We start from the raw sequence: 22466 nt of genomic DNA on the forward strand, positions 1-22466 counted from the left end.
ACCAGTGGGATGGGAGAGAGAATCAGAAGAGTAGAAGTGAGAAAACTCATGTTTAGATAAAGACAATTTAACAGAGAAAGCAAAAGCCACACGCACAAGAGAAACCAAACAAGGAATTAATTCACTTCCTATGGACAGGCAGGTGTTCAGCTATCCCCAGGAAAGCAGGGCTTGGTTACTTGGGAAGACAAATGTCATCACTCCAAATGTCCTCCTTCATTCTTACCCCAGCTTCATACACTGAACATGATGCCACATGGGATGGAATATCTCTTTTGCCAGTGAGGATCAGCTGTTCCAACTGTGTCCCCTCCCAGCTTCTTGTGCAACCCCAGCTTCCTCACTGGAGGGATGGTGTGAGGAGCAGAAAAGGCCTTGACTCTGTGTAAGCACTGCTCAGCAATAACTAAAACATCCCTATGTTACCAACACTGTTTCCAACCCAAATCCCAAACATAGCCCCACACTAGAAAAATGCTTTAGCTGAAAACAGGCATGTCAATTCACTTACACATTACCTTTGTTTAAATAAATTGGGTTTTCTTTAAGGAATAAGGTGAAAACTAAGTCAGTTCACACTCAAGTTTTAACTATGGATAATTGTCATTAAGATTTCCATGTTTCTACTTGATGTCTGGGCTGAAGTATGATGTTACGAAGAATGTGTCCACTTATGGCCTTCACAGTCCAATGTAGGCATGTAGAATATCTAATTGTAGTAATGAGTTTTTATTCTACCTTAAAAAAATCAAACAAATAAAAAACAAAACCCCACCATTTTCTTCCTTCTATACACCACACGATCGCTTGCCTTAGACACTGAAGGCATTTACTGATAATTGATTGATGACACAGTATCTATTTTTGCAATATTCTCTGGCTTGACAATGAATGGGAATACATGGCTAAATGCAAAAGAATAAGGTTTTTGTTTATTGGTTTTGCAGATGTTTGAGAGAATGCCATTGCCTTGTAACTGGCCCTGCTTTGGTAAAATGAATATACCTGTTAAATTAATTAACAGAGAATGTATGGGTTTTTTGAATTGTGTTGCAATTTTCTGTCTTGTTCCCAGGATGAAACTGTATGACTATTGCACTCAGCACCCTTGGAAAAGTTTATTTCAATACATCGTGTTTTCCTGTTTGAAGAACTGTGCTTTGACTTCTAGGTTTTTAGAGTGGTGTTTCGTGGTTTGTTTTTTTTTTTCCTCTTAAAAGCAAAGCTGTCGTAACACAGAGGGACACATTTGATCAAAGAAAGCCACCTTCCCCTTCAGAACAGGCTATCTGAAAAGCATATACCAAGTAGAACAGATTCTGACAGCATCTGGTGCTATACTTGTCCCCTAATTATCAGTGTATTAATAGTTTATCCATTTTACCAATCGTTCACAGGAAAAAAGGCGAACTGCTGAGGGTGCTAGATTGTGGCCAAATGTTAAACAGCCTTCTATGAAGCTTGTTATCAATTTTCAATTGTCAAGATCAGTTTACAGGAATAGGAGGCCCTCAGTTCATGTTTGTCCAGTTAAATATGTGTCTCAGATACTCATAGGGCAAAAATTTAAGTGGGATTTTCCCATAAGCAGTGATTTACTCTTGGGCAATGTGTTATCTTAGTGGTCACATTTTCTGTGATATTGAAAGAGTTCATAGTTAGCTATAGCTACCTGTCAGCTGCACCATAAATGAGAGATGGATTCTATTTTTCTAATCTTTTTTCTTGGCCACCTTAAAAGCTCAACCTTAACAAATAAGAAGAGATAGACAAAAGCTGTTCACATATTATATAAACTGTTTATAAGGCACTGAATTGCTCATATGAAAGGCACTACATAACTGCAAAGTGTTAACTATTTTTATAACATTAATGCGTGCATGCCCTGCAAGTACACAATATTAACATGATGAAAGTATGAACCCCCCCGCACAGCTAAATCCTTTACTTTCCTGCTTTCTTTACATCTTTGTAAAGATTATCATTTTTACATCTCAGGTAAGGAAATACCTGAGGTACTAGGAGAAGGACTTGGATGATCCTTATAGGTCCCTTCCACCTCAGGATAGTCTACGATTCTATGACTTATTCTTTTAGTTTCCTAGGTTACAAGGAGTAGGTGGGCAAGGGAATTTCTTTTTCTCCTTCCTTTACTTTGCGTGGGCTAGAAGGGCAAGCTTACAGCCTATTAGGTGAACCACAGTCCACTTAACAGAGTCCTATCAAACTGCTTGTTAGAAAGAACACACTTTCCAGATGAGTCTCAGAACCAATAAAACAAGCTCATTATTCACTGCTGTTTAATGATGTTTCTTCTATGTTTGGTCTGTTATAAGCTTTTAGTCTATAGCTTTCTCTACATCCCTCAAAGTCCTGTCAGTTCTGATAGTACGAACTGAAGTTTAATATTTTCAGTCATCAGCTATGAATGTTTGCAGAGAAGTTCTATTTGTTCAATTTCATCATCCATATCTTTAAAGGTAGATTTTATGTTGCCAAGAATGCATTTACAGAGTGTATTTCAGACATGATAAAGTTTTTTATTAGGAAAGAATTTTTAAAGCATCAAGTTTCAAATTGATAATTTTATTTATTTAATTTATATTTATAAAGCAATATATTATGTCTTAAAAAGATATGTGCTGCTTAGGTAGCATTATCAAACTTCTATAATTGCCCTTAGGAAACTTAAAACAATCCAAGGTATGGTATTGCCTCCAAGAAAATGAGCAAACATCAAAGAGGATAAAGTATGATATTAATTAGGATTTGGAATAGCATTTTATACCTGTTGAACCCTGATAAGTAACGATGCCAGAATTACTGACTCTAAAGGCTTCTTTCTACGTAAAACCTCATTACCATTCTCTTTTTCAGTACAAATAAGAGAGTCCTAAATCATGCGGTTTCATTCCCACCTCTGTTCTACTTAGCCTCTACATTTAGTTTTAATTTTCACAGATAAGTACTTTCAATTAGTCTATGACAAGCAGATTGTTGATGTATTTCCTCATTGTCAGACTTTTTGGCTTTTGATCCTTTGCACAATACTGGAAAATCTGAGAGACAGCATATAAGATCTGTACAAATAAATTCTGAAACATGAAGTAAAAGCAGCCTCTTGGAATACTGCCTCTGGCACTGATTCAGCACCACTTTTGTGGGAAACCTGTATTTTAAAACTACTTCAATTAAACTCTGTTTTTAAACTAAAAGAGTTTAACATGGACAAAGCTAGTGTAGTGAAACAGCTTTCTGAAGACATATGGTTTCACAGTATTTGGAGGTTCATCCAAGTCTCCTCCGATCCATATGTAAATATAAGGCAAAAGTTCTTTATGTTTATTTCATTTTGCAGATAGCAGCATAGTTTTTATTAATTTACTTTTAAGCTTTCCATGTTAGCCATCAAGAATAGAATCAGTTAAAAATGTATTTTGATAGCATTTTCATCTAATCTTAGAATCTTTTTATAAACACTAGTCAATATGTTATTTATTTATAGAGCATTAGCAAGGAACTTTAGATCTGCATTCTTTACTGAGAGGCAAAAAAAAAAAAAAAAAAAAAGAATTGAACTGAGATGCTTTTAAACTTACAGTAATGAATCAGAAAAACCAAACCAAACCAAAGACACTGGCATTCACAAATAGACAGAGAAAAATAAAGTAACTGAACTGGAATTCCCTTCCTATTTCTAATTTGAAAAAGCAATTCTAGTTTCAACAACCATCCCTTTGTTTTTACAACTGCCTCTTACAGCATTCATCTTCATGCACCTAACAGGCTTTATTCTTCCTATTTTCAGGATGGAAAAAAAAAATCACCAAAAACCAAAAAGGAAATGTGAAACTTTCAAAACCAGAAATGAACAAGAGCTATTTCCACAATCATTAAAAATGTTAAACTAACTGTTCTAAAGAATGAGACCCTGGTGATGCACAGAGTCTGTATAACAGAGATGAGGAAATGCATATATCATGTAGTCAAAACTATTTTACAGAGAAAATAAATAAATGAAAAGTAAAAAAACCCCTGGTGTCCAGAATCTGTAGATCCTCTTTAGGGTTTTATAAGAAAACAGACAAGTTTGTGTCCCCACTGGCCACCCTCCTCCCAGCCACACCCACACATTCTTTATTTTAGATCCTTAGATATCCATTTTGTAACATCAATGAATTGCTCCACCTAAGTTTTATAGCAATCTGTTTATTTTATAAGACTTTCATAAATTATCCTGTTATCACAATCTCAACTTTGTAAAGATCATTTCACAGAGCCTGGCTCTCCAGATACCTGTTTTAAATACTGTACTCTATGGTTTTAGAGAGACAAGGAAGGAAAAAACCACCCATTCAAGCAGAGCACTTGGTTATCATATATTACAACAGTCTCTTAAACGCTGTTCTTAAGTGGCATGATGACAAATCTTCTTTCCAAGTGGTTCTAAGGTAAACGAAGTTTCAAGTTAAGAAAACTGATGCACTACTAGCATTGCTCAGATATGCCACACTGCTTTTTAAAGCAGGTGGGCACATGATCTACACAGGCCTCCACTCCACTGAGTGTTTTCCTTCAGATACAGAAAATCCTGACAGTGTGGACTCTCATTGCCACAAAATGAATGGAGAATGGAAGAGGAAATATTCGAAAGATGCATGATATCTACCTGAAACCTGCAGGCCGTAAATTACTACAGGCAGCCACTGCAATAGCTTATTCATTTGTGTTAAAATATAACCCCTCACTTCCCCACTAAAACCCACTACTCCAGAGCACTGTTCTATGGGAAACAGAATTTAAGGAAAAGTTTCACAAGTCACTGAGATGACTTTCATCATCACAATTCCAGATCTGCTCCAAAAGAAAATTGAAACTCCAGGGATGCCTGGAGGTGGGCAGGCCTTATCTCAAAATCAGCAAAAGCAAACAAACAAAAGACATAAGAATAGCATGGTCCAATAAACAGAAAGTATAAAAGGAAACAAATGAGAAAGGAAGAACGGCTAAAAGAATAATGACATCAACTGCAAAGAGCTATTATTTTGACTTGTAAATGAGGAAAAAACCCAACAAAAGTAAAGAAGACATTATTGATGAAGAGAAAAAAAATACTATTGTGACAGAAAAATATTGAGGATGCTGACATATAACTTTCATATCTATAGATATTTCATCTTAATTTGAAAGTATATAAAATACTGACAACATATTCAGTATTGAGTATCAATACTGAGTATCAGATGAGCAGATTTCTGAAATGAATCTGATACCAGGTTGAAAGGGCTAACAACATTTTTCTGTTTAATTTCAGCAATATAATACATGCTGTTTATACTTTCAGATGATCATCAATGCTCCCTCCATACACAGAACAGCATCCAGATCTACAAGCAGAACATTTTTGACCTAAGGAACTCCTTAGCTATGAGAATATTCTTCCATTCTGAACAAGCACCCTCTCTTTGCAGAAGACTCGTAAGAAGACAGATCAGTGGGACTCTAAAAAGATTAGTAGAGGACTAGTGCAGATTTCTATATAAAAGTATGTTTATTGGGAAAATATTTCAGTAGAGAAAACCAGTCAGACTATGGGGAGAATATAAGAAAAATCTTTATATTTGTGAGCAATGTAACAACTAACTCCATAAATCATCACCATTAGGAAATAAACACAAGATATTCTGAAAACACAGGTTACATAATAAGAAAAAAACAACTATTTCCTGTTTTACTGTTCTAAACATTAATAAATAAATATAATAACACTGAAATAATGGAACAGAGACTATTGTATAAGTTATGGAAGTATTTTAGATCAATTCTTACTGTAAAATATTACATTTGGTAATCAAGAATCACCTCAAAACTCAATACAAGATTTGATTTTTACTGTATAAGAATAATACCTGTGGCTGTGAATGCTTTTCAAGTCACAAGAGCCCTCTCCTGCCACACAGAGAACATACTAATCTTTTTTATCTTTCATGAATAATTTCTACAATCACTGTAGCTAACATAATGCTTATAGTCTAGTAAAGTCTGTTGTTAAGATAAACTATCTTATTGTTTGGAAGCAAATTTTGATCTTGGGGTCTTATTCTTAGGCAAGCAAGCAAGAATGGAATTTACAAATACTTTAAACAACTTCATCATAAAAGAACTTCACTAAAGTTTCCATCTTGAATAACATAAGTACGAATATAAGCCTATGAAAATATTAGAAAAGTAGGACCTGCACCACCTGGTCCTAAACTCTAACTTAAATAGTTAAAACTTTACAAATAGAAAAGTAACATAACAATTTTGTAGATGACTAAAAGTGAAGATGATTTGTATAAACTAAGAGTTTATACAAGAAAGTAAGGAACACACTTGAGATCAGGTTTTTTTGAACTAAGGACACCTAGAATTGTCAAGTATGTTCCATTACCACACATACATAAATAAATACTAATATTTTATAAAAATAAGTATTATTAAAGCCTTACCACTATAGGACTAGTAGAACATCTCTATCTCCCACCAAGGCACTGGTGTTTCACTACAACTACAAAATTTACTCCATAAAAGACTTCAAGAAACAACACTAAATATTATCTCTAAACCAAAGATTTTTCCTACCTCAAATTATGCCTAGTAAAGAAGCAGAAACTACATCTATGACACCTCTTCCATTCCCAAGACATAAAAATCTACCAGTTGCTGTTTAGGTAGTTCAGTCACTGTTGTTCTGTACACCTGATGCTGAATTTTCTTTGCAACTGTGCCTTGTTGGGAGACTATGGTGGTGACATAATTTATTGCTTGTTTTTAGACTTCATAGCATTTAAAGATTGTAAAATCGGATAAGTTTTTCGAAGCTGTAGAAGTCAAGGTAATCTGGTTTTGTTATAAATTTAAGTACTGAAATTTGCATTTGTTTCTAGATTTTCTAAGAATAGTTCTGGATTACATGTTTCTAGGTGGGGATTTTGGGTATCTGTTACAGTGAAATCTAGATAAACAACACTTATAAGAAGAAAAGGGTTTTAATGAGAGCAAATAGATTCCTTAAAGCAAAGAAGCCCTGTTCTTGCCATGTAGTATGTGGAAAGTGCCTTATTTTTAATTTTTTTTTTTTTTGGTGTCAATTTGCTGTTGATGAAGGAAGAGAATGTATTTTGCACAAAACATTTCAATACCTCTTGTGCTACAGAATTTGGGTGGATATCTGTAAATATTTTAATCATAGCTTACAACTTAGGGCAGACCTCAGAAGCAATTAAATATTCAGGTGGTGAGGCAAATGTTGAAGAGGTCTAAGTCATTCCCAGTCGGATTTGCTTTAGCTAGCTCAATGCTAATGTAGGTATTTTAAGTTCTGTACTGCTGATGCACTTTGAGGAACAGTTACTGACTGACAGAATGCTTTTCAGAGTAACAGAATATTTCTGTTTCAACTGATATTTTATATGTTTTAGACCTTTAGAAGACAGATATCCTAGAACTTTTCAAACCACTCAGTACTTTTCTAGGTCTTACACTGTAATCTGGGCTGCTCAGAAATGTAAAAATTGTTCTGATCAGTGACAAAATATTCACTGCAAGATACCTAATTTTCTGCTAGTAGAACTAGTAAGTCAGACACTGAATTCTGAAAAACTGTAGTTGTTCTTGAAATTTAACTAATTGTTTTCTTTTGGATTTAAACCCTAGGATTCTAATTGGAAGTTCTTCTATTAAAGTTTACTTATTTTCCACTTGTAGTATAAAGCTGCTTTGGTCAAGTTTAGTCATTCAAACCATAACACTTACTGTTTTACTTTCAGCTGTGTACAGCTATGAACATCCAAGGAACTTTACATTTAAGAGGCTTTCCTAGTCAAATAACCTTCAAATAGACACTTTGTCCTTACACTACTTCTTTGTTTATAATAAGATTCTGCAACTTTGTTATCTTTAGCTTCCTAAGAAGGGTATCAGCATAAGGGAGTATTCTAGCTCAATCTTGTATAGGCTGAGGACTTTGTAAAGTTTAGCTCCAAAAAAAGCTATGAAAAGGGAAGAAAGACAGTTATAAAAGATTATTTGGATCAAGGATAAAATGTGAGGCATAGAAAAACAATAACATGCTAAAAGGTCAGAAATGCCTAAACAGTTTCTTCTGAAGGCCTTTTTTTCTGGTGTAGACCAATGGGATGATCTCATGCCCACCACTGTTTGATGCTGCCTAAATATCAGCTGTGCTTAATACTGGGCTGAACAACTTTTTGAGTACTGGGTAAAATAACAACTTAGTGCTTTTCTTGTCACCATTAAACTACCGTTATTCCATCATGACTTTATGACTTCTGGTTATTTTCTTCTCAGCTGAGAAAAAAAAAATCCCAATTGCTCTCTACTTTTATCACACTTACCACACAGTATTCCAAAAATAGTATTTGCAGTAGCTTGTTATTGAAACTGTCTTTTCTGGGAGAAATCAGAACAACTGAAGCCTGGTTTCTGCAGATTTTATTGCTATATGCAAATGTACAGGCTATGGCAGCCCTAGCTCATGCTCTTTTCTTCATGTCTTGTTCAGCAAGTTTTGCAAGTGCTAAATGGCTCACTCTTACACCTCACAGACCAGGTAGCTGTTCAGCTTGTTCTATAGCCCTTCTTTTGGCAATACAAATAATATCCATTTCTACTTTCTACCTAGCCAGAAACCTCTACAAAAAGTTTAATGTCTTTTACTTATTTTTTTTCCTGTGGCAAGTTTCTTAAGAAAAAAGTAAATATTCCAAATACGCTCCAAAGATTTTTTTCCCACAGATATTACAAACCAGAAATCCAGCCTAAAGAAACAGTTGTCTAAGTAAAGTCCTTTAGAAAACTGGATTATTTTCATTATCAAAATACAAGACAATGGCCTACTAGTATTGTATCATTGGTGTTTTGCTTTTAACCATATAAAACTCCCATTTACAGAAAATGTTTCTCAAAGTGGCACAAACAGAAGGCATTCTTCACTTGCTCTGCAATATGTTAGTGGCTTTAAACAGGCTTGTCTTTTTCCACTGCATCACATTAACTTTTTACTGGATATATTTAGGATATGCCACAAAACTCCCTTTCAGCTCCAGAAAGAAGGAAAGTGATGGTCCCAGGTGATACTGTGAAACTGTTTAGAAGTTCCTAGTAGTGTTATCATACATCAAATCCACTACAAATTTTTCTGCGTGCTTTCTTATCTTCCAAAGGAAAGAACCCCCTCCTTTCCCCAGGATTCAAAGACTTTGGAGTCTCACCCAAACAGCGCTCAAGTGTTTGCCGTCTCTTAAGCACTGAACGAGCCTTAGTTTGTGCCCCCTTGGCCCCGCAGCAGCGCTCACCGAAGGGCTCTGCGCCCGCCCCGCACGGCCCGGCCCGCAGAGGAATCGCCGCCCGTGCTGTGTGCGAGTGACCTCTTGAGCCAAGGCAGCGTCACTACAGACAGGACAAGCGGCAGGTTTGCATCGACTTCCACAATGAGTAGTTTTTGAGGTACATATGCCACATTTTTCCTCTCTTGAAGATCCAAAATGAAATGGAGACTAAAGGGTAAATTTGTTTTCAGTGGAAACTTTGGGAAAATAATTTTTTATTATTCACTAATATGTCTTCTTTGAGTTGCCGGATGGAGAATAATTGTTAAGTAAAACCAGTTCAAGGGTGGACCGTGAAAGTGTATTAAAAAATTGTCAGGGAGCTTTGCAAGAGACTGAGAAGTTGGTATGAAGCCTGTTTGCTGCAATTCACCAGTGGTTGTATCCACAGCCATAGCACTGCATCCACAGACAAAGCAGTTATGGGTTTCAAAAGGGAAATAAGATAAAAGTTACAAATTAATTTATACTGATGTGATTACTGAAAAATATACTTGATTTTAAAATAATCTACTATTTCGTCAGCAATGTTTCTCATGATTCACTTTGCTCAGTGATTAAGATTTGCATTCTTATTTTATGATTCTGCAAGAATAAAGATTCAGAAAAGCAGAGTTTACATTAAAAATCTGAGATTTCTTGTAAGCATAGCAGTCTCAGAAATGAATATAACAATGATGTAAAAGCTTAAAAAGCTTTTTTAAGCAAAAAAAGATCCATAGCTTGTACAGTTTCCTAGTTCAGTTGGTATTTAGGTACATTTCTGGAGTCATATCACTGAAGTGAAGACCAATATTCTACCAGACAAAATAAGAGCAATAAGATACTGAAGCGTTACAACAGCATATCTTTGCTATTTAAACACTGCAACCTCACTGATGCTGTCAAACTCACCTTAACTGTCTATGCTGTATTTCATAAATCAAATACACAACTTCTAATCCATTCTGAACAGAATTTTACTTATACCAATGCCAGGAAACACAGAGTACATGAGCCTGATAGCACCAATGAGGGTTTTTTGCTGTGTTATGAAAGTAAATTCCTGTTGACCCTAGGTTCTATGTTTAGTAATTCTTTCTGGGTTTTGAGATCCTCTATGCTTATTGTTGCCTATTCTAGGATCATTTTAACTCTAAAAAATGCACTTTGTAACTCAGTAGGACTGAAATATATATTCAAGCATAATAGACTCATGGTGGCAAAAACATTCAAGCCAACAGAGCGTTTCATTCTCGTAAAGTAGTATTGTTTACAGACTGCCTCTCAGTACCTTAATAGTCTTATTAATTATTTGATAAGTAGTACCCTATAAAAAACCCTGTATGTCTCTTGCTTTCTTAGTAAGAAACTTTGTAAGAAAGATTGCTGTTCAAGTTGTGGAAGTATGGATATCAAAAATGTTTAAATACTAGGAAAACTAAGTTCTTTGAGGAAATATGTATCATGGTAAACTCTCACCTCTAAGAAAGACTGTTTAGATTTCTTTCTTTCTAGTTACATTATCTGTGAATGTGAGTTGGCAGAGCAGTTCTTTCTCCCTGTGCCATCTATTGGCATAGAGATGGGGGAATGGGTGTGATTCACCTCACCTTTTATAAAAAAATGCTAATCAGGTTTTAATCTGAAGACTAAAAGTTCTTATCAATGTAACAAACAGCTAAGTGACTTTTGGTAGATGTGCTTTTCTCTAGTGAGTGCTGACGGAGTCTAGGGTGACATGTTAAATATCTAATCTACAGATGGGTAAGGTGAAAAGTTCTTTAGTATTAATTAATAGTGATTACTTTTTTTTCCTTAAGAGTGGTCCCTCTGACTGTTCCTAGTACTCTATTTTACAACTCAAAAGTATCAGTAACAGTATGTCAGCTGCCATATCATGGAGTTGGTAAGGTTGGAAAAGACCTCTAATATCAGCGAGTCCAACCATTAACCCAGCACCACTCTGTTTACCACTAAACCATATCCCCAAGTGCCACATCCACATGCCTTTTGAACACCTCCAGGAACAGTGATTCCACCACTTCCCTGGGAAATCTGTTGCAATGCCTGACCATTATTTCAGTGAAGAAATGTTTCCTAATATCCAATCTAAATCCAATCCCTTGATGATCTTGAGGCCATTTCCTCTCATCCTCTCATTTGTTACCTGGAAGAAGAGACTAACAGCCACCTCACTAAAACATCCTTTCTGGTAGTTCTAGAGAGCAATAAGGTGCTCCCTGAGCCTACTTTTCTCCAGGCTAAACAACACCACCTCCCTCAGCCACTCCTCATAAGATTTGTTCTCTAGTCCTTTCACCAGCTTTGTTGCCCTTCTCTGGACACAGTCCAGCATCTCATTGTCTTTCCAGTAGTGAGGGGCCCAAAACTGAATATAGAATTCAAGGTGTGGCCTCACCAATGCTGAGTACAGAGAGATGATCACTACTTATCCTGGTCCTGCTGGTCACACTATTTCTGATACAATCCAGGATACCATTGGCCTTCTAGGCCACCTGGGCACACTGCTGACTCATATTCAACAGCTGTCGACCAGCACCCACAGGTCATTTTCTGCCAGGCAGCTTTCCAGCCGCTCTGCCCCAGGCCTGTAGCACTGCAGGGGCTTGTTGAGCAGGACCCAACATTTGGTCTTATTAAACCTGATACAATTGGTCTCAGGCCACTGATCCAGCCTGTCCAGATCCCTTTTTAGAGCTTTCCTACCAGCAAGCTGATCAACACTCCCATCCAACCTGATGTTGTTTGCCAAGTTGCTGAGGTTGCATATGATCCCTTGGTCCAGATCATTGACAAAGGTGTTCAACAGGACTGGTCCCAATACTGAGCCCTGGGGAGCATTTCTCATGACCAGCTGTGAGAAAGATGTAACTCCATTTCCCACCACTCTCTGCATCCTGCCATCCAGCCCGTTTTTACCCAGTGAAGTGCACACCTGCTCAACCACCCCCATAGACTCGCTCATGCCTAGGTGGCACAGCAGATTGCTGACCGTGTCCTCCTGGATTATGGGTGTTTCATTTTGCTCCCTGTCGCTGTTTTCCAGTTTAGGGAGCTGAGTACCCAGAGAAAAAATGATCTTACTGTGAAAGACTGATGGCATTACATACATCAGCCTTTTCCTCACCCTTTGTCACTATGTTTCTCTCTGCATCCAATACAGGTTGAAGATCAAAGGATAAATATTGCCTAACCTCACACAACCACAAAAGAAATACTAGAAGTTAAGAGCTTTTGCTGCTCTAATGTCCAAATCAGTTACACTGGTGGCTGCAACATCTTAGTGTGAAGGAAGGAAGACTCTAAGAGAAGAAACAGAGAGAGAGACGAAGGAGTCTGTCTGTCATAATTATGTGACTTCTACAATTCCCCTTTCCTGCTTCATGAAAGTCTGAAGAAGAACAAACAACTGGAATTCTTTTGCACCCATGACTGTGATTCTTGTCCTTTTCTTTTCCCCAGCAAATATTAAAAAACTCTAAAAAATAAACAACTATAATGACATTACATGTCTCTCATATTGCTTAATAGACATTAGAATTTAGGCATTACAATTATATTTTTTGGGTAACCTTCCTGACCTGTTGGTAAGATTTGTGGTGTAAGTCCCTTGTTTAGCATACTTATATCTACAGCTTGTCTTAGTTTAGAAGATCACTTGGCTTCATTTTGTAGGACAATCTACATAAGCTTGAGTACATAACCAATGTACTCAAGTGCTGAGGTACAACTTTTTCCACTTTTTATACAAGAACAATTGAATAGACTTGATGCCTCTATAAATGATCTTTTGACCCTGTAAAAATTTCAGTGTCTCAATATTCAGTTTCTCTTGAATACACTGAAGACTCAGATAAGGATAAAGACAATGCTGTTGTCTTCAACAATCACAAACAAGAGTCTCTGGAGATATTTTCTACAAAGTAATTTCACCTTGAAATGAAAGCATATATAAGCACATATAGCTATAACCTGACATTTCAAAGCTGTACTTTTTTAATCTTGTTGACTTCACAGCAAAAGATACGAAAAAAGCGCACAAGTGTTACAAGAAAGTGCTTCCTACATTCTTTTAAGGAAATGTTGAGAACTTTTAAAGAGTTATATTGTCTTCAGATATAGCTAAAGAACCTTACAGCAAGCTCTGAATGTAGAACTACAAATTCTGTCCTGTCCAAATATGAATTTTTGGACAAAATATTCCTTAGAAAATATTAAGTATTACTTTAAACCAAAATAGCTTGTGAGGTACTATATAAACTAGAAGTATAATGTACCTCTGTGTGTGATAAGCCATAATATTAGCATTAAGGCTCAGACCTGTGAGGTGCCAAAGAGTATCTATGCACTGCTTTATTTTAGAAGGAAAGGAAGACAGTGGAAAGCATTGTGAGTTATTCATAATAAAAACAAAACAAATTAAACAGACATACTTATGCAGCAGCAGTTAGTTCTAGCTTTTGTCATTGAACAAAAGCAAATACACATAAATTTCACGATAAAGTGTTAGAAGAGGTTTTGAATAGCGGATCATCTTAATGTCTTGGAAATGTCTTACACAATAGGATACTTGGCTAGATTCAGAAAATTTTAGATTATAGTATAGACCCCAAATCCCATTGCTATGGGTTTTGGAGACATTCTAATTAATTGGCAGTAAAAAGTGTATCAGCTGCCTGAGATATGCTCTTCAGAGGCAAGTTATGAATTCTTTTACCTAGATTAATGAGGTAACAATCACACAGAATGCTGCTAGAGCCAATTCTTTTTATAATTTTGCCATGTGGCTCTTGAATCAAGCAGAAATTAATTTCTCAAACAGATAATAATGAAACACTCCAGAGAAGAAAAGCCATCAGAATCTGTTATTCATGTTCTTTGTCTGTTCTTGCATGACTACCTCTAAGCAGGTTCACTGTGATACCTGACCTTAGGTATCTTCCACAATCAGGTGATGATATCTGGTGACTTACCACTTACCTGACATCAGGGACTGGGTTGCCAGCAACTCTGCACTCCAGCAATACTTTGTTTCCTTCAGCAACTTCCTGGCTCCGGAGCTTCTGAGTGAACTGAGGTGGTGAAAATTCATTCTCTTCCATGTTGATGAAGGGACGACAAAGGGTCATTTTGCTCTCAGTGATGCCGCCCCTTTCAGAAAAGTGTTCTCCATTTAGATGAACTCCACGTAATTTTGCCTCGGGGTCAACCTCTTCATGTTGTTTGTCAAACTCATGGTTCACCAACGTACTTAGAGCTGGTTGTTTCTTGTTAGGAGACAGGTATCCACTGTCTGGAGAAGAAGAGTCCCCATCAGGACTTCGGCCTCTTGTCTGTGCTGCCTGTCTAAATATAGATGACAATTCTTCTATAAATGTGGCGGCTTTGTCACACATCTTGTTCCTGAAAGGAACTTCTTCCTGGGATGTTGATTCAGCCTTTGGGCTTGTCTTAGGCATACATGGACCATCTTTCTCTGAATGTTTCAGTCGTCTGATGAAGCTGGGACTAGCAGTTAGAAAAGGTGTTTGCCTCCTAGAAACTGTGACAAAACTATCTGCTGTCTGAGATGTGGTGGATTGCTCTTTCTGATTCCTTGGGAGAATGTGACTTGCAGCAGATGAAGTCAGACTACTTGCTTGAGGCGTCTGTAAAGCATCTTGCTCATGCAGTTTGCTGTCCCTGAAAGAAGGTATTTCTGAAGGGCTAGAAAGAGAAGTATTGAGATAATGAGTAAAGTCTGGTGCTGCATTCTGATCTTCTTTCATGGAACTGGCAATGGCTTCTCGAGCTATGTCAAGGCTCTTACATATCTCCTCCTGTGTAAGGAAGGCAGAAAGTTCATTTGAAAATTCACCATTCTGTATGTCTGACAGGGAATCACAGAAAAAGTCATGATAAGATGAAGCTTCTGACATATTTTCAGGATATTCCTTATTGGTGCCTCTCTCTGCACAGTAAACCTCCTTCGGCATTCAAGAAAGAGGCAAGGCCTGGCCACAGCTTCTGTCTTGCATCCTGGAAGACACAAATACAGTTCCTTAATGAAAAAACTTCTCAATTAAAAAAAGCCCAGTTATATCCTTGCTCCCATAAGCCAGACACAAAACTGAGAGATGAGCAGAACCCAATGGCGCACGAAATACTTACCATAAACCTTGGTTTCTATCAGGATGGGTTGAGGCTCCAAGTTGTCTAGGTGGAAATGAGAACACTTAAGAGTCATTTTTCTCATACATTTTCCCTCAGAAGTATGAAGACATCCTTTGTCTGTGCATTGCCTAGCACAAGCCCAATTCCACTGGACCAGTATGTATATAGAATCATAGAATAGAATCATAGAATGAAGCAGGTTGGAAAAGACCTCTGAAATCAGCAAGTCCAACCCTTGATCCAACACTGCTGTGGTTACTAGACCATGGCACTAAGTGCCACATACAGCTTCATCTTAAAAATGTCCAGGGGAGGGAGAATTCACCACCTTCCTGGGCAGCCCATTCCAATGTCTGATTACTCTCTTGGTAAAAAATTTCTTCCTAACATCCAACCTAAACCTCCCATGGCACAGTTTAAGACTGTGCCCTCTTGTCCTGCTGCTGGTGGCCTGGGAGAAGAGGCCAACCCCCACCTGGCTACAACCTCCTTTCAGGTAATTGTAGAGAGTGATGAGGTCTCTCTTGAGCCTCCTCTTCTCCAAGCTGAACAACCCCAGCTCCCTCAGCCTCTCCTCATAGGACTTGTGCTCAAGTCCCTTCACCAGCCTCATTGCTCTTCCCTGGACCTGCTCCAGGACCTCAATATCCTTCCTGAACTGAGGGGCCCAGAACTGGACACAGTACTCCAGGCGTGGCCTTGCCAGCGCTGAGTACAGGGGAAGAATCACTTCCCGAGTCCTGCTGGACACACTATTCCTGATACAGACCAGGATGCCATTGGTCTTCTTGGCCACCTGGACACACTGCTGGCTCATTTTCAGCTTCCTGTCAATCCAAACTCCCAGGTCCCTTTCTACCTGGCTGCTCTCCAGTCACTCTGTTCCCAGCCTGTAGTGCTGCGTGGGGTTGTTGAGGTCAAAGTGGAGGACCCGGCACTTGGCCTTGTTGAACCTCATCCTGTTGAAATCAGACCATCTCTCCAGCTTGTCCAGGTCCCTCTGAAGAGCCCTCCTGCCTTCCAGCAGATCAACACTCCCTCCCAACTTGGTGTCATCTGCAAATTTGCTAATGGGACACTCAATCCCCTCATCCAGATCATCAATAAAGATATTAAACAGAGCTGGGCCCAACACTGATCCCTGGGGGACACCACTAATGACCGGCCGCCAACTGGATGCAGCACCATTCACCACCACTCTCTGGGCCTGGTCATCAGCCAGATCCTAACCCAGCACAGGGTGCTCCTGCCCAAGCCATGGGCTGCCAGCTTTTCCAGGAGCATGTTATGAGTGATGGTGTCAAAGGCTTTGCTGAAGTCCAGATAGACACATCCACAGCCTTCCCCTCATCCACCAGGCGGGTCACCTGATCATAAAAGGAGATCAGGTTGGTCAGACAGGACCTGCCCTTCCTAAACCTGTGCTGGCTGGCTCTGATCCATTGTCCATCTTGTAGGTGTTGTGTGATTGCACTTAGGATGATCTGCTCCATAACCTTGCTAGGTAGTTTCCTGGGTCCTCCTTGCAGCCCTTTTTGTGGATTGGGGTGACATTCACCAACTGTTGTTATTATGTTATTTCACATCAGTGCTATTACACTTATTTTTTTTCTGGTTTTAGCCTTTTGAAAATTTGGGGAATATATTTACTTTTCTCTTTTCCATAGCACTGCCTTACTGACACTAAAACCTCAAATTCTGAGAGAAAAAGTGTTCTAGTTGAAACCATTATGAGGATCTACACAAGGATATTTGGATTAGAAATTCCAAGTAATCCTTTCTGATTAATGTTGATAATGTGTTTCATCATCATGGCTAGGCTTCGTGAATGAAGATTTAGGAAGGCTCTATTCACATTTGTTACAGAAAGTAGCACTTTCTTCAACTCTGACAAAGGGAATATCAAGATACTTTATGCTAAAAGTAAAACACTGAAGAAATAGATTTCACAACCTATATATCATCCTGCACAGTGTAAATGTAAAATGTATATTTTGTACCAGTTTCACAAACTACAGAAATATCTATACATCTCCAGTTTCCCAACATGATTTTAGCATCAGGATGGACATTTTCTGCCTCTTTAAAGTCAGCAAGAAACAAAACATCAGGAAAACCATTCTTTTCCCAAGGGAAGGCTCTGCCTGAAAATCTCTTTGTAGAAATGTGATTGTCTAGCTGGTCACTAAGTTGTGGCTGATCTGATCTTAAATGTAATCATTGTTTCTGCAAGGCATTTAATTAAGTTTAACATTGGTGGTTTCAATAACCCTTGAAAATTCTCTTATTGTTATGATAATTTCTATGAGGTCAATTTTGCATAAGATTTTTTTAAAAAGTATATTTTCTCTTAATTGTCCAAAATATTTCTCCACTGATAGATAGGTAGCTTGACAGTCATGCGATGCACTCGGATATATTTTACATCAGCTTGTGCAAGTTCCAATTACCTTTAGTCACTTCACCAGGGCTTATCCGGCATGTAGTCATTAACTGACTGATAGATTATTGCAATTCTTGGCCTGGCACATGCATCTCTTGATATGCCTGTTTGTCTTGCCAACAAATTACAGCCTAACACATAAAAGAGAAGTATAAGAAAACCAAAGCATTTTAGGATTTGATATATGTTTTTATAGAATACAGTGATAAGCTTATTATTTATGGGATTGCATCTTTCCTTCCTTTTACCTGTGTTTACAGAGCAACAAATTTAGCAACCATACCAATCTCTTGTCAACAAAATCTAAAAAAGTATATACAGTATAACTGACTACCACATAGCAGCTTTAAAAAATGAATCTGAGAAACGCAGCAAACAGTTGGTCAAGAGGCTCAGCTGTTAAGGCATAAACTGGATGAATGCCAGGGAACCAAGTGTTAAACATGGATAGTTTCTGTCTCCTTAATCTTAGTTGTTTTTTAAAACTTGAACAAAACTTTGTTCATTCAAATGAACAAAGGTGCTAGTTTGCTATTTGGACAACTTGTAAATATCTGTGCTTCAAATTATATTTTTATTTAAATCTCATACATACCAGATTCTAGCTTGTTCACATACCAATGTGACACATTACATACTCAGATAAACTTCTTCAACTTCCAACACCAAGCTGCTCTGCTGTTTCAATGGGTTATGGGTAGGAGGACAATTTTACTTATTGTTAGTCACACGACACGATGATTAAAATTAATGTATTATAAATTAACATATCTCTTCCTAATACTCAGTTTTATAATTAGAAAAATATAATGGCTATATATGTTATAATTTTCAAAGCACACTGTCTAAATTTAGGTAAACCAACCTGCACCTGGATATTTAGATAAAGTCAATGAATTTAAACTTGTGCTGGTTATAGGCAATTTCTAATGCTGATCAGCCTTCTTAGGGAGACGTCTGGTGCCTAAAAATGTTTTAATAAATCTAGCTTTAGACAGCTGAATGGAAGCTTCCAGTATAAAGACATTTTTCAGCCATACTGTAATACATGAAACCACTATTCTTTTAGTGCAACTTGTAAGCACAGTGAACTGGAGGTGAAGTATCACTAACCCTATCAAGTAGCATATAAGATCATAATTAGAAATTTCAAATGCTATTTCTAGCTTCTCTGAGTTAGACTACAATGTATTTATAACAGTTTTCATCATCATTACTCCTTAGGTAACCTGAAAAGCCATATACTGTATCATTTAAAGACACAAACATAAAATACAATGTTGTATGCAGATCAGTGTTTACCTGTACTTCCCACATTTTTACATACAGACTATTTATAGAGTCCTATTTGTATATATTTAAAAATTACTCCAAAGCAAAACCACATTTTTATATCATGCTGTTTAAATATTTTTTCAAAAACCAATATAGATGCTCTAAGGAATAATATGGTAAATAGTAAATTCAAAAGGTATTGAATTACAATTTTCAGGAAAAAATTGAATAATTAATCAAATCAAGGTTTTGAAGGGATGTATAATAAAATATGGAAAAACACAGAAAATCAAAGAACTCATTTCAAGAAAAGTATAAGAATCCTGAATTTGTAGAACCTGTCCCATGAGAAATTATTACTTAATATGACCCAAAGCCTATCTGTTCAAAAGAATCAAACAAAAGAAGAGATGTATTTAGTAAGATTTTTTAAAACAAAAAAAGGCACATATTTTTTCTCTGAATTTTGAAATCCTGCAAAATTACTCCCCAAAGCACAATAATTATGTTTAGCAGAAAATATAAAACAGACCTTATAATGAGCAGGCCAATACGCAGAGTCTTAGGTGTATTTAATAGCAGGTAAAGTTGTTTTTCTCCTTTGCTATCTAAGTAGGCTTAAAGTTCCTCCAGCTATTCACTAAAGATTGCTTGGTCCTCAGTAAGCATCGAGAAGACTGTGGCCTGTGCGTTACATCTGTCCTCTGTGACTATGCAATTCATACCCCACTCATCTATTTTTGGTAACTGAACTCATGTTTCAGCAGACTGCCGCTATCTGGAATTCCAGCAGAAGCAATGTTAAACCTGGAAGTGGCACAAAGATCTGCGCACTTACTACCCATAAATTCAGAGAACTTAGCCATTTTCTTTCTATGTAATTTTATCCTAACAGGTTTTTAATTTTTAATTAAAAAAAAATTAGGTATTTTCATGACAATAAATAAAATAATTGTGTTTTTCTACTAAAAATAGTTTAAAATTAATAGCTTTCTTGTGTGCCTTAAAATCTTCTAGGAAAGAAAAAAATAGAATCATAGAATCATTTAGGTTGAAAAGACCCTTGACATTTTTAGAGTTATCAATAGAAATAGTACATCTTTTTGTGATGATTGATAGTTATTAATCTGTAACCATGTAATACTCTGTATAAATAAATTAACCTACTGAATTTTCACATCTCAAATGTGAAATTCTATTATCAGAAAAGAAGTATCTCCCTCAGAAATGAAACACAAAATCCCTGGAAAACATGTATTCTTTGAAAAGGTCCCACAACTCTGACACATTTATTAACCTCAAAACAATGAAAATGCATTTTTGGTTTCTATATTACTGTGTTGTAATGAAATTACCTAAAAGGATTTTATTTCATATCATTACACAATGATTTCAATGTGTCAAATAAGATCAGAATCGTCATTCTGAAAATTTCAGTCTAAAAACTGAAAAAAAATTAACAGATAAACACAAAAGTTAATCTGTTTATCTAAGGGCTAATCATTGTACACCTCATTTTCAAACCATCACCTCACAGAGTAAATAAGGGTCCTTTGTCAGGCACCCAGTGTTTCTACTAAATGCACAATACTTAGGTATTTTGGAATGAGAGTCAAAAATAGCCTGCATATAAACGGTAACAAGCTGCCTTGGGCTGTCCTCAGCATTTTCTACAGGGAGTGGGTAGATGACATCCTGGTTCTTGGAATTATATGTTTAAATTGTCACTTCTGGGAAGAAAATATATCTGCCTGGAGACACCTGTAGAGATCATTTTTAAAGAAATTCAAAGCGATTTAGCTTTTATGGATACCATTACACTGCTGTTTTGTGTAAATCAGGTATGCCCACTACTTTTTGTACAGTATGATAGAAACACTTGCCTAGAAATTGAAAGACCTTGTTCAGTTTATTCCTATTGGCTTCAAGTGCTAATGAAATATTCTTTGTAACTTGAAAACTTATTAGGACAAGGTTTTATACAGCTTTATTAAGTTGTGAACAAATTTTCCCAACATCATTCTACTAAGATTTGGGGAACACTTATAACCTTTGACCTGTACTGAATCTTTTGGAAACTTAATTTTTAAACAAGACTTTCAATTTTTTTTTCCAAAATAAACTGTATTCTCCTTTACAAAAACGGTAAAGGCAGTAAATTGCTACAAACAAATGCAAAAGGAACTAAAACTTTGGAACAATTACACATTTTGAAAGATAAATGTGCAATAATATGCAATGATGTAATATTTTAGCAATTACACATAAAATTTTAAATTAATAATAACATCAAACAGGATAAGGAGTATTATGGCTAATATACCCACTCCATTTTCACTACCGATAGATTTGATGGAGCATAACTAGACTATTCTCCTGAAATATTAATAATAGTTTCTAATACTAGTCATTCTGAGTCATTCAAAATCTCATGTCATGAACCATAAAGCTATTCTGGTTGTACAAGTTTTCTACTCCATCTGATGAAAATGTTACACAATGCAAAAGATTTTTATTGTTAATTGGGCTAAACCCAAAATCATAAGTATGGTTCCTTATCCTAGTAATTCATGTACTTACCTGAGAAAGCTGAACACCCTTGTTATGGTTCCTTTTATTTTATATCTTACTCTAGATAGCAGCAGGATAAAATACAAGGAGACAGGCAATCTTCTTTCCAAGACCTGAAGTCAAACACCAGCATGCAAACTTCACATAGGAATCTGTAAGAACTGCTTCTACTTTAAGCATCAGAGACAGATAAAACGCCCTTTACCAGTTGCCACAGAAACATCTAGCTATTTTGAGTTACTTAGAGACATTTTTTTCCACCTCCGAAAGAGCAAAAAAAATAATCTGGTCGCTTGTGCTCAAACATACTGGGTCAATGTCTTGCTGTATTTTAATACCATACATAGTTTAAGGGGTTTTTTTGTTTTCCCTTGGTATGCAAAAATGTTTAATTTTGCTTGTAAATATATTGTAAGCAGATTTTTTTCATAGCTAGAGCTAATTTATATTTTTATACAGTGCTTTGGAAGTACCTACCTGTCATGTATGTATGAAAGTGTCAGAGTGAAATAGTCGAGCAGTATCAATGGTACTCAAATACCATTTTCCCAAGTTTCTAGAAGAGTTTCCCTGAGGATTTTCATAGAAGTGTAATGGCAAAACACATGCACCTTCAGTTTTTGCTAGCA

At 36.7% G+C, this 22466-nt stretch overlaps 1 protein-coding gene across 6 annotated transcripts in view; it reads right to left on the reverse strand.

Moving 5' to 3' along the window:
• PALLD (palladin, cytoskeletal associated protein) overlaps nt 1–21974 on the reverse strand; it is a 201423-nt gene extending 179449 nt beyond the window's left edge. For 5 of the 6 annotated variants that reach the window (XM_027635685.1, XM_027635687.1, XM_027635686.1 and 2 more), the window contains exons 1-2: nt 21847–21974; nt 14376–15413 (exon numbers count right to left, since the gene is read on the reverse strand). In XM_027635685.1, the coding sequence (XP_027491486.1) occupies nt 14376–15370 (995 nt within the window). In that variant the 5' untranslated portion in view covers nt 15371–15413; nt 21847–21974. Of the gene's footprint in view, nt 1–14375; nt 15414–19798; nt 19935–21846 lie in introns of those variants that run through there. The other variant, XM_027635682.1, reaches the window with a different exon arrangement.
• Between the last annotated feature and the right edge of the window lie 492 nt (nt 21975–22466).

This window comes from Corapipo altera, unplaced genomic scaffold (genome assembly GCF_003945725.1).
Source record: "Corapipo altera isolate COAL_440 unplaced genomic scaffold, ASM394572v1 22b, whole genome shotgun sequence".
Lineage (NCBI taxonomy): Eukaryota > Metazoa > Chordata > Aves > Passeriformes > Pipridae > Corapipo > Corapipo altera.